General features: G+C 38.1%; 1 protein-coding gene across 3 annotated transcripts in view; it reads right to left on the reverse strand.

Annotated features, from left to right (window-relative positions):
* The window catches only part of ZNF277 (zinc finger protein 277), a 132,278-nt gene that overhangs the window by 49,617 nt on the left and 67,143 nt on the right, over positions 1 to 15,518 (reverse strand). For all 3 annotated transcript variants that reach the window (XM_033428260.2, XM_004269885.3, XM_033428262.2), the window contains exons 3-4: positions 13,542 to 13,630; positions 13,199 to 13,281 (exon numbers count right to left, since the gene is read on the reverse strand). In XM_033428260.2, coding sequence (XP_033284151.1) covers positions 13,199 to 13,281; positions 13,542 to 13,630 — 172 coding nt within the window. The remainder of the gene's footprint in view (positions 1 to 13,198; positions 13,282 to 13,541; positions 13,631 to 15,518) is intronic.

Consider the following 15,518-nt stretch of genomic DNA (forward strand, 5'->3'; position numbering starts at 1 on the left):
CCATTTTTTATTATGAAAAATTTCACAAACAGGAAAGTTGAAAGACTAGTACAATGAACATTCCTATACTCAATATATATATTCAATAATTGTTCACATTTCACCACAGCTTCCCTCTCTTTTCACACAAACACAGACACACACACACACACTATACACATATATATTTACCACTAAACATCTTCTGTTTTGTTGAATCATTTGAAAGTAAGAGAGTGAGCTGCAGACCTCATGACACTTCACTCAAATACTTCAGCATCCCTCTTCTAATAAGGACTTTCTCCTATATACAACCACGGTGCCACTATCATTATACCTAAGAAAATCAATAATAATTCCAAAATAGTATGTAACATCCAGGCAATATTTAAATTTCTTCAACTGTCCCAAGAATGTCTTTTAATGTTCTTCTCTTCCCCAACTCCCACCAAGACCATCATCGGTTCACACATTTCATTTGGTTGTTGGGTGCCCTGCTGCCAAATCTTTGTCCCCCTCCCCTTCCTCTTAAAAAAATATCTTTTTTTCATCCATCCGATTCCCCCACTCTCTAAATCATAAGCCACAAAATAACTAACCAGCCTGGGACTTAGGCTCTGAAGTCTGGTAAACGGAAACTTTTCCCAGCTCAATAATGGTCTTCTAAAGTATATGGATGACTGCTAGGAAAACCTTGTTAATTTTACTACTTTTATGTAATGTACCCCACCAGATAAAAAGCTTGCCAAGGGGCAGAACTGCTTGGTTCATCTTTGTAGTCCCTACTGTGCCTCACCGACAGGAGTAAGCAATAACTGTTGAATGGAAGTGCTCTGTTTCCTATGGTCTCTACTTCCTCAGACCCCTTGAACAGTCAGGAGGGATCTAGGTAAAAGAGAGCCACATCACCACTATGTCCCTCCACCCTTATTCCCACTGCTGCTAACTTGGTATGATGTGACAAAACAACACTGAGCTTTAATGATTCTGTATTTCCTTCTTCTGTGGCACACATGTTGATTGCTGCTGATCACGCGTTAGTGAGGAAGAAACTGGGTGGAAGATGCTTGGGCAGTCAAGAACAAATTTTTTTTCTTTCCTCCTGCCCTTCCTTCCTTTCTTCCTTTCAGCTTGGTATCTGATAGGATTAATCATAGCATACGTTTGAAGTCACTTATGAACAGAAAAATATAATATTAGGAGAACAATCCATAGAAAGCATCACAAAGATGTGCAAATCCAAGCCACCATTTTTGTGCTTTTATTTTTCTAAAAAACCCCATGCTAGGTAGATATACTAGATTTTATTCATGGATTTACAGAATAGAGGGATGAAGAGAACGTCACAGATGTTATACGTTGGAACTTCTCAAAGCAGCTGACGAAATCAGATAAAATTTTCATTACAAAATAGGCTTGGATAAAAACCATAGCTGTAAGAATACAGCTGAGGTATTAGGCAAAGAGTCATAATAACAAGCTGTATGTTTATGTAATTGGTTTAAAATGTCAAGAATGGTAGCAAAGGGGTCAGTGCATAGTCTTTTATCTTTATTCATAAGCCGAAGCAGAGGAAACATTAATGAAACAGCAGACATAGCAGATGGCATGCAACACCGTCACAGGGGACTGACATATAGGTAGAAAATGAAATTGTGAGTTAGGTTGGAAATTATAAAAATCATCCAATTTGGGAAAAAGTAATTTAGAAAATGTCAATTTATAAGTATTTGTACACAGGAAAGAAAAAACTGATGCTTAAATGACAAATCCAATGGAAACAGCTTGCATTAACATAAGGAAGTAAAACTAAGGCTGATGTTATTAATTACAGATATCAAAAACATTTTATTGATACTGACATATTAGATTCACAATAGTTTCCTGGCTAAATGGCTGTATGAGTGACTATGAGAGAAAATCGCACACTCTGAAGGTTCCCTCCCAACCTAGCTCAAAGGCAGCAGCATGGCAGAACCTGCCAGGAATTCTCAGTCCAGGAGCCCAGTTGCCCTCCTCCAATAAAGAACACAACAAATCTCCCTAATAAAGGTAGAGCAGTGGACCAAAGGCTCCACAGAAGGGCAGCAGAACTCCTTATTCCTCCTGCTTTCTATTTCTAGAACCATGTATTATCTCTGAGGTATCTGGAATGATTTCATTTAAGTATTTCAGGTGATTACAAAACAATGTAGCATAAAAATGAGTAAAGGAAGAAAGAAAAATTCGTGTGGGATGGGCACATAAATTAAAGATAAAAAATAAAAAGAAGTATACGTGTACACGTATATACACACCCAAACCCACACATTCGCACTTATAGGTGGGCCTCAAATTTGGCTATCAGCTTTCTTAGATGAGGGAAACAGATGGACAGGAGTTTGTGTAACAAAGAATTTGGCTGGCTTTGTCCCCTGTTCCTAGGAGATAACCTCTAAAGCCTTGGAATTTCTTGAGTGGCTGGAGTGTCTCTGTTATTCCTGGTGGGCCCTTTGACTCCACCTGATAGTTTATGCTAATGAGATAACTCAGAATGGGGACTGCCATGCCACAAAGACCAACCATATGATTAGTGGGTTAGGGCTTTGAGCCACAGGATATCAGTCTGACTTCAGGAAGGGGAGGGGAACTTGAATTTGAGTTTAACCATGTGGTCAATTAGTCAATCAATCAAGCTTAATGAAGTTTCATTAAAAACTCTGGACACCAAAGCTCAGGTAAGCTTTCCTGGTTGCCAATACTGTGTGTATGACACACACGGATGTGCCAGAAGGGCAATACATCCCTGGGGACAATGGAAGTTTGTGTTTGGGGCTCTCCCAGACCTCACCCTATGTATGTCTCTGGCTGATTCTAATTTGGACCTATTTCTACAATAAAACTGTAATCATAAATGTACTGCTTTCCTGAGTTTTGTGAGTCATTACTGCAAATTAATGAAACTGAGGGTGTTAGTGGGAACCCCTTGAATTTGTAGCCAGCTGGCCAGAAGTGAAGGCGGCCTGGGGATCCCCCAACTTGTGGCTGATGTTTGAAGTGAGGATAGTCTTGTGAAGTCTGGCCTAACACTGGGAAGCTAGAAGTCATTGAAAATAAGTATACTATGTGATATAATGGGCAATATACCAAGAATAAATACACCAAACAAGATGGACTGTTTCTCATATTGATTCTCCAAAGCTGTCTCTCGTGCCAAAGCATATCCCAAAACTTAGTGAAAGCAACACAGAGGGGTGGGATAAGAACTGTCATGATGCAATACAGATACCTGCTTCCTCTTGATTAGAGGTTGAGAGTTTAAGATTTCCTAGAAAAATTATGAACTTCCCGAAACAATTTTCCCTGAACATCGTTTTTATAAATATCGGTTGATAATATTCTTGACTTTGTCCTTCCAGTCAAGTAGCTGGAATGTTACTTTTCTAAGCTCTCACTTGGATGCAGAGCCACTGGACTTAGAAGGTAACCAGGAGACATCTGAGTTGACACTCTCTTATAAAAACTGCATAGTCCTAAACGTGGACTGGAGTTGACATGGAAAGTCATTTAATTCTTTGTCAAAAATGACTCAAGGGGATAGCCACACACCAGACAAAAGAGTCCCCTAGAAAAATCATTTTAAATCCCTACCTCACCCTCCCAACACCAATTACTAGCCTCCAAAGTTGTACTTCATTTATCATGGTCACAATTTTTAACATGGATTAAATTTTAAGGAAGGTGTCACCAGTTGCCTAGCCCTGACTGGGTGGGTGAGTGGGGGGTTGTCAGGAATATACTCAAAGAACACCTGACAGTGACTGACATAATTTGCTGGCATATACTCCAAAGACAAACTTCTAGCAAAATGTATACCAAGGTAACTAAATGTGGTAATTTACTGATACAATATTCACTGATACCTTGGTCAAAAGTCCAAGATTAGATACTAAACAATAACAGGTTTTGGAATTTATTTACGACAACTAGTTAGTAGAGCCAATTGTCTCTTTTAGTAGACAGATACATATGTATGTATATGTGTTTCTGAATTGTATGAAAAGAGGAAAAGCATCTACTTTAACCAAAAGTGGCACTTAATCACTAAGATATTAATTAAAATAAAGCAGAAGGAAGAAGAATTTCACTCTGCTTAGGATGAGGAAAGCCAAAAGAGAATATCCTTACAATGAGAAAAAGGTGGATAATAAAAAACCCTAGAAAAACAAACAGAAAAACCCACACACAACTTTTTTTTTTATTTTTGGCTGCATTGGGTCTTTGTTGCTGCGTGCGGGCTTTCTCTAGTTGCGACGAGCAGGGGTCACTGTCATTATACTCCAATATATGGATAAACTGTAACTTATTAAAGCATTGCCCTATTGTTGACCATTTGAGTTTCATGCAACTGTTTTTTTTTTTTTTTGCGGTACACGGGCCTCTCACTGTTGTGGCCTCTCCCGTTGCGGAGCACAGGCTCCGGACGCGCAGGCTCAGCGGCCATGGCTCACGGGCCCAGCCGCTCCGCGGCATGTGGGATCTTCCCGGACTGGGGCATGAACCCGTGTCCCCTGCATCGGCAGGCGGACTCTCAACCACTGCGCCACCAGGGAAGCCCTCATGCAACTTTTGATTGTTGTAGCTATAAGCTAAGCTGGGATAAATTTGTGCCAATCATGTTTGCCTTTTTTTTTTTTTAATAAATTTATTTTATTTTTATTTTTGGCTGCGTTGGGTCTTCATTGCTGCGTGCAGGCTTCCTCTAGTTGTGGTGAGCGGGGGCCACTCTTTGTTGTGGAACGCGGGCTTCTCATTGTGGTGGCTTCTCTTGTTGCGCAACATGGGCTCAAGGTGTGTGGGCTTCAGTAGTTGTGGCACATGGGCTCAGTATTTGTGGCTCGTGGGCTCTAGAACGCAGGCTCAGCAGTTGTGGTGCATGGGCTTAGCTGCTCTGCGGCATGTGGGATCTTCCCGGACCAGGGCTTGAACCCATGTCCCCTGCACTGGCAGGTGGATTCTCAACCACTGTGCCACCAGGGAAGCCCCACACAACTTATTTTGAGTCCAAAAAGCTGAACTCAAAAGGTAACCAGACAAGGGACTTTCCTGGTGGTCCAGTGGGTAAGACTCTGTGCTCCCAATGCAGGGGGCCCAGGTTCGATCCCTGGTCAGGGAACTAGAGTCCTGCATGCATGATGTAACTAAAAGATCCTGCATGCTGCAAAGAAGATCCTGCGTGTCACAACTAAGACCTGGTGCAGCCTAAATAAAAATAAATAAATCCTAAAAAAAAAAAAGGCAAAAAGACAAATTGAATTCCAGAAGGTGACAAGCTCTCTGAAGAGAGGCAGGGACTCAAGAACTATTTCACCTTTGGCAGAGCATGAGACGAAAAGGGCAAGTAGGAAGAAAATAGCTAAAATTTTAAAGAAGTTTTTAAAGGCTAAGTCCCTGGGAGCCTTGGACACAAAAGGATCCAGCTCTTTTCCACAGGTTTCCTCCAAGTTCTCGGGAGAAAGACTGGGAGTAGGGCAAAGAAACATGAGGATGAGTTGCATGTAGAGGCAGGAATAACTGTATTAAAACAAGGATTATCATGACACAATACAGTTTCTTAAAATACAATAAAACCCAGTGTTCTCAGCATTTTGAGATGAGGGAAACTTAAGTTTATGGCAATATCAAGACATCTTAAATGAGTAAGAAAACACATGTCAATGACTAAAGAAAAACAGTAAAACAAAAAAGCCAGAGAGAAATTTCTTAACTGGATGATGATATACTCCCCCAAATCCATGAGATTTGATCTAATATCTCACCTTTTTGAAAGATATCAGTACATCCTACCCTTTTTTTTTTTTTTTTGGGAGGCAGGCCTCTCACTCTTGTGGCCTCTCCCGTTGCGGAGCACAGGCTCTGGACGCGCAGGCTCAGTGGCCATGGCTCACAGGCCCAGCCGCTCCACGTTATGTGGGATCTTCCCAGACTGGGGCACAAACCCGTGTCCCCTGCATCGGCAGGCGGACTCTCAACCACTGCGCCACCAGGGAAGCCCCATTCTACCCTTTTTGAAACTGCAATGATAAAGGCAATTACCATCTGCTTGCTACATAGGATACACAGTCAGTATATTTCTCCTACTTTGAATCTCCATGAGGTGGCTTTTGAAGAGTAAGGAAGAAACAGAATAGACCGAACATCTTTAGCAAATTAACTAGTGGAGAAAAAAATTATATAGATTTCTCATTTACATGGAATAGGTCATCACAATAAAAAAAAGAGAAGTTGAAATACAGAACAAAAAAAGCAAGAGTTAAACACGTGAGAGCTAGAAAAGCCTTATTTCTATTTGTATTCAAGATAAAAGGGAATCCAGCCCAGGCAAGATGACGAGGACTTTTAAAAATGGAAAGGTGGCTATGGGAGACTGCAAAATAATTTACACTGAAGAAAAGAGAAGCTATCAGCATGGCATGGATCAGTATAGTATTATCTGTCCGAGGAAGTATTTTACTGGCTAAACTCAAGCTCAGGTATAGCCCTATGTTTCTCTAAAGATAGAGGCAACTCCAAAAACACACTATCTTCAAGTGTTAAAAGAAAATATAAGCAGCTTAGGCCCAAAGGAATAAGAAATTCCTATCTATGACTGACCTAAGATAATAAGTAGATGAAAAAAATTCTTAGCAATGGAAACAGAACACTATTATTTGTTTACATATGTATTTATGTCCTGTTCATCCATCTTTATTAATTCTAAAAACTGACTATTTTGAAAATGTCACATTTGCTTATAGAAGGAAGATCCAGTTTGATAAAGAATCCCGATAGAGAAATGGTGCTTAGAGTTGGAAAACAGGAGTTTGAGATCCTCCCTTCCTATTTAATACATTATATAACTGTGGCCTTGAGCATATCTCCTAATATCTTCAAACTTGTTTTTCCATCTAAACAGAGATAATGATATTGCCTTAGTGATCTCACAGAGCCAATGTATATAAAAAATGCCATGCAAAATTTAAGTTCTTGTTGAAGAAGTTCAAAGTGGTAAACTTTAGGATTCAGTTTAGTATTGTTTCAGACTGGGTTTACATTTGTTTCCTAAATGAAAACATTAATTAATCTGAAGGTTAATATTACTCAGTGGACACTCTAGCTAACTTGATCTTTGTTGCATTGTTAATAATAATGTTACATTCAATGGGAAACATCATCTTATATTTGGGAAAGTTACTGTAGGTGCAATTAGAAAATTTGTGCTACAAAGCTAGGAATTATGCAGGAAAGGTATAACATTATACTTTATAAGTCACTGATATAATTTGATCTTTTATTAAAAATCTCTGAAATCTATACAGAAAAGTGGCACAAGGGAGAATAATCTTCTTAGTGGGAGATAGGTAATTTCATTTTGTTGTTTTATTGTTGGGGGAGGTGGGATATATGAAGTAGCAGTAAAAAAAAAAACAAAAAAACTGTTTCTCTCTAGAGGATCAAATTGTTATATAGGTTAAAATTTTCATAAAATATTTATAGCTGTCATGAATGATCTCTCAAGCTGACATTTACAATAGTGATTAAAAAAACCCACTTTGATGCAGCTAAATAGATGTTTCCCCTCGTCCCAGTTTAATTAAAAGTTATATCTTGCTCTGGGAGCTTATGACTGCCATTTATCTTCTACTGTAGGCAAATGTAAAAACCAGCATTTTTTTATGCTTATGTGAAAAGTGTGAAAAGTGTAACCCATGATTAAAGATGTCTGCCTCGGTTATTTCACCTCTCTTCCTTAAATCAGGGAGATCTGACTATACGGCTCTATAGAAATGCCACACAAATACTCCAGGATCAAATTTAAGTTAATACTTTATGAACAAGGCTCAGAGAAGATACAAAACTGAACATGACAGTCCCAACCATTAAGAGGCATCTAATCCAGTAAGAAAGAAAGATTTTTAAACAACTAACTATAATTGAAAAGCCAAGTAAAATACTGTATTAATAGAGCTTAGAAGAGGTTATTAATTCTGACTGGTGGCATCAGGAAGCTTTTGTGGAAAGTATGGTATTTGAACAATGTCTTGAGGCGTATGTTATTTACACAGGTGGGGCTGGCATTCCTGATTGATGACGCAGATTCCTGAAACCACCTAACAAACGAGTAACTGTGAGACAAGTAGTGTTTTCACGAGAGTACAATCTCTAGATGGGCAGGGGCTGTGGCTTATTTCATCCACTGCTATATCAACAGAATTTAGAACAGTGTCTGGGGAAAGATAAATATTTATTAAATAAATGAATAAACTGGACCCTGGGTAATTGAAAGAAAAAATGGGAAAAGATACTGGAAATGCAGTTTGAGCCCAGAAAAGCTTAAGAATATGTAGATGAAAAAGACCACTGCAGATTTTAGGAGAGTAAAATGATCTGCTATGTATTTTAATATTAAAATTCTGGAGGCAATGCCAATTGATTAGAGAAGGAGTGCAAAGAAAAGGATGTATATGGGACTCAAAGGTGGAACTGATAGGACTTGACAAATGACTTAGGTATGGGGATGAGTTAAAGATGATTCCAGAAATTTCCAAACTGAGTGACCAGGGGAATGGTGGTACTATTATATAAGAAAAGGGAAACAAGCAAACTACAAATTTTGGTAGAGAAAAAAATAAGTTCAGTTTTAGGCACATTAAAATTAAGGTGTTGATTGAAAATTCATATGGAAAAGTTCAACATAATGCAAGTTAGAACTGGAGTTTAGAGGTAAGCCAGGAAGAAAGCTGGAGATGAACCAATCAATGGATATTTACTCTGACTGCCTGTTGTGTGCCAGGACCAAAATTTAAGCCATGAGCATAGCAGTGGTATTGATGAGAGTGCATCCCCTGGATGGGGGACCTTGGAAAACTTACCCATTTAAAAGAAAAGAGGGAAAAGAACCACTGGAGGAGATTAAGGTAGAATGATGGGATCAAGGGAATATTTTTAAAGAAGGAAGCTAAAAGGGAGGAAGGTATACAAGCTGTTCAAACCCTCAAGAATCTTTCCTAATTCTGTAGTTCCACCTTCAGAGTACAGATGAAAAATTTCAAAAAGTGTCAAGTAGGAATCAAGCTCTTCAAAAAGAAAACTGGGAACTCAGACACATCTCATAAATGTCACAAGGAACCAGTGAGGTCTAAAAAAGAATGGAAAAAGTGGATCATTTAGATTCTATATGCCTCCAGCCACTCACACAGAAACAGATTTTTTTACCCCCCAAAAAACGGGGCTTGGAAAAAACACCAATGTGAACTTAGCAATATAGTGAGTGCTAAGGAAGGATATTTAAATATAAGACATAATCCCTACCTCAAAGAAATTACAAAGTCATTTTGAATTAACAGCAAATCATACACAGGTATTTACACTAAATCTTTTATTTAGAGTTCCAAATGACTTTTTATTTAAAATTTGTTTTTGGCCATGCCACGTGGCTTGTGGGATCTCAGTTCCTCGACCAGGGATCGAACCTGTGCCCCCTGCAGTGGAAGCACAGAGTCCTAACCACTGGACCGCCAGGGAATTCCCTAGAGTTCCAAATGAGAGAGTACATATGAACAATACCTATGCAAGTCATCACTAATGCAAATCAGGAGAGCAAATGCCACTCTAGTTTGAGGGTCCTCTCTCATGGACTTGAGATCCTACTGACACTGAGCTGAGTTCATTGAAAAACACAGACTGGATTATATACCCATTACCATGAAGCAATTTAAATGGTTTAAACTACATTTAAGTGCCTTTCAGGAATGGTATACCAACTCACACTCTTTTAAGTGGCTGAAAAAGTGCTTGTCCTTTAATATTCTTGCCACCATTTAGTGTTATTGTTCTCAAATCTTGTTAACTCGATACTTTTGTTGAAGACTGGTTCATTTGATCATTTGGACTTCTTTCTGGAAATGTCTGTTACTGACTTGTAGAGCTCATTGTACATAAAAGAGAGACATCCTGTCATTATTGCCAACTCCCAAAGAAAGATCACCCACACCAACCTCCTGCTTCCACACTACAGAGCATAAAATTACAATGAAATGTCTGACTGCAAATTCAGCCTGTCTTCCTGTTACTTGGCAAATCTTTTCTTTTTGTTGATCTTCTAGCCACCATTCCCAGTGGTAGCCTATTGTAAGCCTCCTCTGCTTTCCTGAAAGTCCAATCCTAGCCTGAATCCCCTCCCTACACAGACCTATAAGATAATGAGCATCCAGGACAGAGCAACTATCAGAGCCTAGAATAAAAAAGAGTACAAGAGTTGTGGGAAGCAGAGTAAACAACTACTAGACTCGCACGGCGTGGCATGGCTTAAAAAGGCAGGTATTAGGCACACCACTTAGCTTAAAGCCTCAGCTTTGCTTCTCATTCACTAAGTGCTCCTGGACAAAATCATCTTTCTATGCCACAGTTTCCTCATCAGTAGAACAGCATTTAATAGCTATCTCACAGGGTTGCTATGAAGCAAGGATCTAATGCAAAGGCATGGCGTATGGCTGGCACTCAGTAATTGTTAGTTTCTTTCCACATCTCCAAGTTGGTCTGTAGTCAGAACTTGCCAGCTTTAAATGGATTTTTATACAGCTACATTTATCATCTTTTCTTCATTTCACTCTCATGGGCAATGAAGAGACATCAATGGGTCTTTCTCATTAGAAAGTCAATCCTGGCACCAAAGGATTTCCATGATTTAGCTTCATCTTACCTCTTCAAACCTATCTCACACTCCTCCCCAAATCTTTCAGATCAGACTTAACTTTCCTGAATATACCTTGAACATACAGATCCATATGTATTTTCCTCCCTTTTCTACAACTCTCCAAATACCCAAATCCATCTCACTGTTAAGACACAATATATTGTTATTTGTATTACTGGCAACATTTATTGAGTGCTTTCTACCTAGCAGATACTATCGTAAGTATATCACATGCATTATCTCACTTAATCTTCACAAGCCCTACATTCTATCATTATCTCCATTCCCAAGAACACATTTGCGGTTTTTCTCTAGATTGTACTCTTTTATGACATGAACCATGCCTTGTGCTTCTTTGTATGATCATCTAGTTAAGCAGGAATTCAATGAACATGAACGTATGCATACACTGACTGCAATTTCATCATATTTTGTTTCTTTTAAGCTGCCATAACACTCACTTTCATCAAATCTACTACTCTGACAAAGTATAAAGTTGGTAAAAAGATGGGATGTTGTGATTTGTCATGAGAAATGTATATCTGGCTTTAGCCCCCATTCCTGGCACTTAGCTCCTAAAATCCAGGGAATTACTAAGTGTTGAGAGCTATAAATGTGTTTCTTGTTATGCTAACGAGCTGACTTTCAGAGAGTACTAGGTAACCTAAGGATGAGAGCCAACTATGTCATTTTGAGGGTTGGAACTTTCATTCCCCTCAATGGTCAATGATTTAATCAATCATGCCTAAGTAATGAGGTTTCCTAAAAACCCAAAGGACATGGTTCAGAGTTTCCAGGTTGATGAAGCTCTCTGAACTTCATCTACATGCTGCCTTGGTGGGCCTCAAATTCCATGGGGACAGAGCTTCTTTGTTCAGGATCTCATACTATGTATTTTTTCATCTGGCTGTTGATTCACATTCATTAATATCCTTTGTAATAAACCAGTAATCTATTGAGTAAACTAGTTTCCTGAGTTCTGTGAACCACTCTAGCAAATTAATCAAACCCAAGGAAGGAGGGTCATGAGAACCCCTTTATAGGGGTTCACAGCCAGTTGGTCAGAAGTACAGGTGACAACCTGGATTTGCGATTGGTATATGAAGTGGATAGCAGTCTTGTGGGACTGAGCCCTTAACCTGTGGGATCTGATGCTATCTTTAAGTAGACAGTGTCAGGACTGCGTTGAATTGTAGAACATGCAGCTGGTGTCAGAGAATTGCATGGTGGTGTGGGGAAAGAACCCACATGTTGGAGGTGGTTTCACAATCTTAAAAGGTTACCTAAGTTTTATAGATGTAGATATTTCTAGGGACTTGAGTCTGTCTACAGACATACAACAAAGATTCTGTGTATCAAGTAACAGTAATGGCTGCTGTGTTAGTTTGAGTTCTTATAAAGAAATACATAGGGGTACTAGGATTATGTCAGTTTGATCATTTTTGATTAAGACCACTGTGAATAAGAGTGAAAAAACTCATGGAAATAAAAAATTATGAATAAGTACTACCAAACAAAATCCATAAAATTTTACAGTCAATTTATCCTTATTCTGCAGATTTCTTAGATATTACAATAGGGAAAGAAGAGAAACTCAGGAAGTCCTCTTTCTTCATTGGGTTTGCATACTTTTTCTTACATAAATCAGTATCCAACAACATCATCTCATGTTTACATAATATAATGTGCTTCAGGGGACTTTCTCAAATCTTACGACTTTGTTAGACAGGATTTATTTTCCTCCTAGATCTCTTGAGGATTTAGCAGAAACACTGAAATCATAGTTTTCTTTCACAACGTATCTAGCCAAGTCCAAAGATACAGGGAACACTTATAAGTAACCACTAAAGGAAGAGCAAGTCATTTTCAAGTAATAGTTGAGATTTAGTGACAAATAATGGAAAACTGGATACTTTTAAATAAAATTACTAACTTCAAAAAATTAACCAATTTCTGTTCAACTTCTGAAAATGAAAATTTTCACACCTGTATATGCTGTTATCTTTTTAAAAGACTAAAGATGCTGAGATTTTCAAATCAGCTTCCTTATCGTTAAGGCTGAAAATGAGAAAGACTATTATGATCAAACTATTTGCTTAATTCATAAAGGGGAACAAAAGAAGTGCTAGTGCATAGCACATTCCAGGGGGAGAAAAAAGGTTAATCAATTCAACTCAATTTTAGCTGAGGGCATTCTTCCACGATTGCTGAACCCTAGCATGTGTCAGGCAGCTAAAATTACACTAAAATGTGTAAGCTCTGTTGTTATTTTAGAGATAATCCAGGAAGCAAAACAAAGCCAAAAATTCTCTCTGCATTTTTAACATGAAATGCTTTAATCTTCAATCAAGTGTCTACCTTTCCTGTTTTAAGATCTTTATGTATTATCTCCTCTTTGTGTATGTTTGAAAGTTTCCAGAATAAAAACAAACAAAAAAGGGCAATAACAAAAATGATTTTGTATGTGTTTCCAACACACTGCTCATTCTTTAAAATAACTCTTACCAGTCTCTGCTTCTGAAGTTCTTCTCTAAGTATTCTATCTTCTGGTAAAACATCACACAGCAAAAAATAATTGTCTTGTTCTTCTGTTGAGAGATCAAGAAAATAAATAAGAAATGATATTTATCACTTTTTCAAAAAATTTATCTTTCTTAAGAGAAATATATCTATCTATGTCTATGACGATCTCTCTTCTGGTATATAGTTCTGTTTTAACTTTACTGAAGTTATACAACATGAACAGAGCAATTTAATTTTAGCTACTATTTAAGAGAATTATAAGAAAGATTATTCCTTTGAATTTTTGGATTGCAGGGAAAAGATGGTAGTCAAGATGTACACTTACCAAATGGAGCTGTGGAATTGATTCTTATCACACTACAAAAATCTGTAATGGGCTGTTCAGTGAATCTTTTCCTCCAATATGAAATGTACCTTAGAACAATCAAAAACAAAGAATGGTGAGAAGACTCAATACCCTACTTACTTTAGAATATAGGATTTTATAAGAACATTTAATTACCCTAAAGCAATAAATCAAATGTTGACTGAAAACTTCTAGCTAGAAAATTTGTAAATAGAAAGGCAGCAGAGCATTGTAGAAATATGAAATAAATATTTAATGGAATGACATTACCCTGTAAAGGCATGAAAATGATTAAATTTTACCACCCCCAAATTCAATAGAGACATATGGAAAAATTAAAATGAATTATTTTCATGTGATAATGAAGTTTTTTTGAAATCACATCTAAGTTTGTATGAATTTAAAATGCAACAATGATTAAATAGGCTTTATCACACATTTTCCAATAAATTGAAAGTTAGGTGGTTATCTTATACATCAAAAGAACAGATCATGATAATGCAATGAGAAGTCAGTCTAAATTCAATATCTATATAACAAGATAGAACAATTCCATACGTCCACACTGTGTCTGAAATTTAGCTTTTAGAATAACAGCCAAGCTTGCAATTCCTGTATCTAATGAGTTGAGTTAGAAGAAGGACACTGGCTATACGTAAAAGCAAAGCATAACACCCAGACCTGCACTATTTGATGAAAGAGGGAGTAAGATGACAGGATTCAACAAGCTGTTCATCTTTCCATTTATCTAACAAGATTTATATTGACAATTACAATTTCATTTATCAAAGAAGAAGAAGAAGAGAATGTGATCTGCTTCAAGGGGGAAAAAGGAAATGGAAAGGTTGACTCTGCAGTTGACAATTTATCAGGCTACATGTTGATGGATAAAAAAGGAAACTTACAACAAAGGATCAAAACCTGCACAAGAGATGGAACTTAGTTAAACAGACAAAGCACACAGAAAGAGTATATTTAAATGGCTTGATATAGCACCTGTGTCCTGCACATAGTAGGTCCACACTAAATGTTTTAAAGAGGTAGAAGAGCATTTGAAGATTCCTGTAAGGTTCTCTAAGTAGTTCTCCAGCTCCCAATATTTTGACTCCTTTTTAATCTCTTTTTCTTATTTTCCCAACCCATGGTGCTCTATAGAAAGGGCATTCATTATACATTAGGAAAAAAAAAATGTGCCGGGAGAGAGGTCTGAGAGAAAGAGAGAAACGTGACATGAGCTAATATAAAATATAAATGGATGACAACACTGAATATAGAATATATAAGTAAAAGAAGTAAAAGATGGGCTTCCCTGGTGGTGCAGTGGTAAAGAATCCGCCTGCCAATGCAGGGCACACGGGTTCGAGCCCTGGTCTGGGAAGATCCCACATGCTGCGGAGCAACTAAGCCCACGCGCCATAACTACTGAGCCCGCATGTGACAACTACTGAAGCCCGCACGCCTAGAGCCCGTGCTCCGCAAAAAGAGAAGCCACCGCAATGAGAAGCCCGCACACCGCAGCCAAGAGTAGCCCCCACTCGCCGCAACTAGAGAAAGCCCGCACACAGCAGCAAAGACCCAATGCAACCAAAAATAAATAAAAATAAGTAAATTTACAAAAAAAAAAAAGAAGTAAAAGAATAATGTATAACAATAGAACCACATGCTTTAGCTCTTCCTTCTCATGTATAACCATGCTGGCAACCTGGATGGGTAAGAAGGGGTAGAACTCTTTCCTTATAAAACAGTGCTAGACCTTATTTTAAGAGATCTGAAAATGATGTATCTGAGGCTCCAGCTCAGTCTCAAACCATAAATACTATAAATGATGAACCATGACCCTATGTCTAGCTCCCTGGCTCCCACATTAGAAGTATCAGAGCCGAAGGCATTTCAGGTCCATCAGAGTACACAAAAAGAGGAAAAGCACCTACAAAAGGCTGACACGTTATTCCCTTT

The sequence above is a fragment of the Orcinus orca genome, chromosome 9, assembly GCF_937001465.1.
Source record: "Orcinus orca chromosome 9, mOrcOrc1.1, whole genome shotgun sequence".
NCBI classification, from domain to species: Eukaryota; Metazoa; Chordata; class Mammalia; order Artiodactyla; family Delphinidae; genus Orcinus; species Orcinus orca.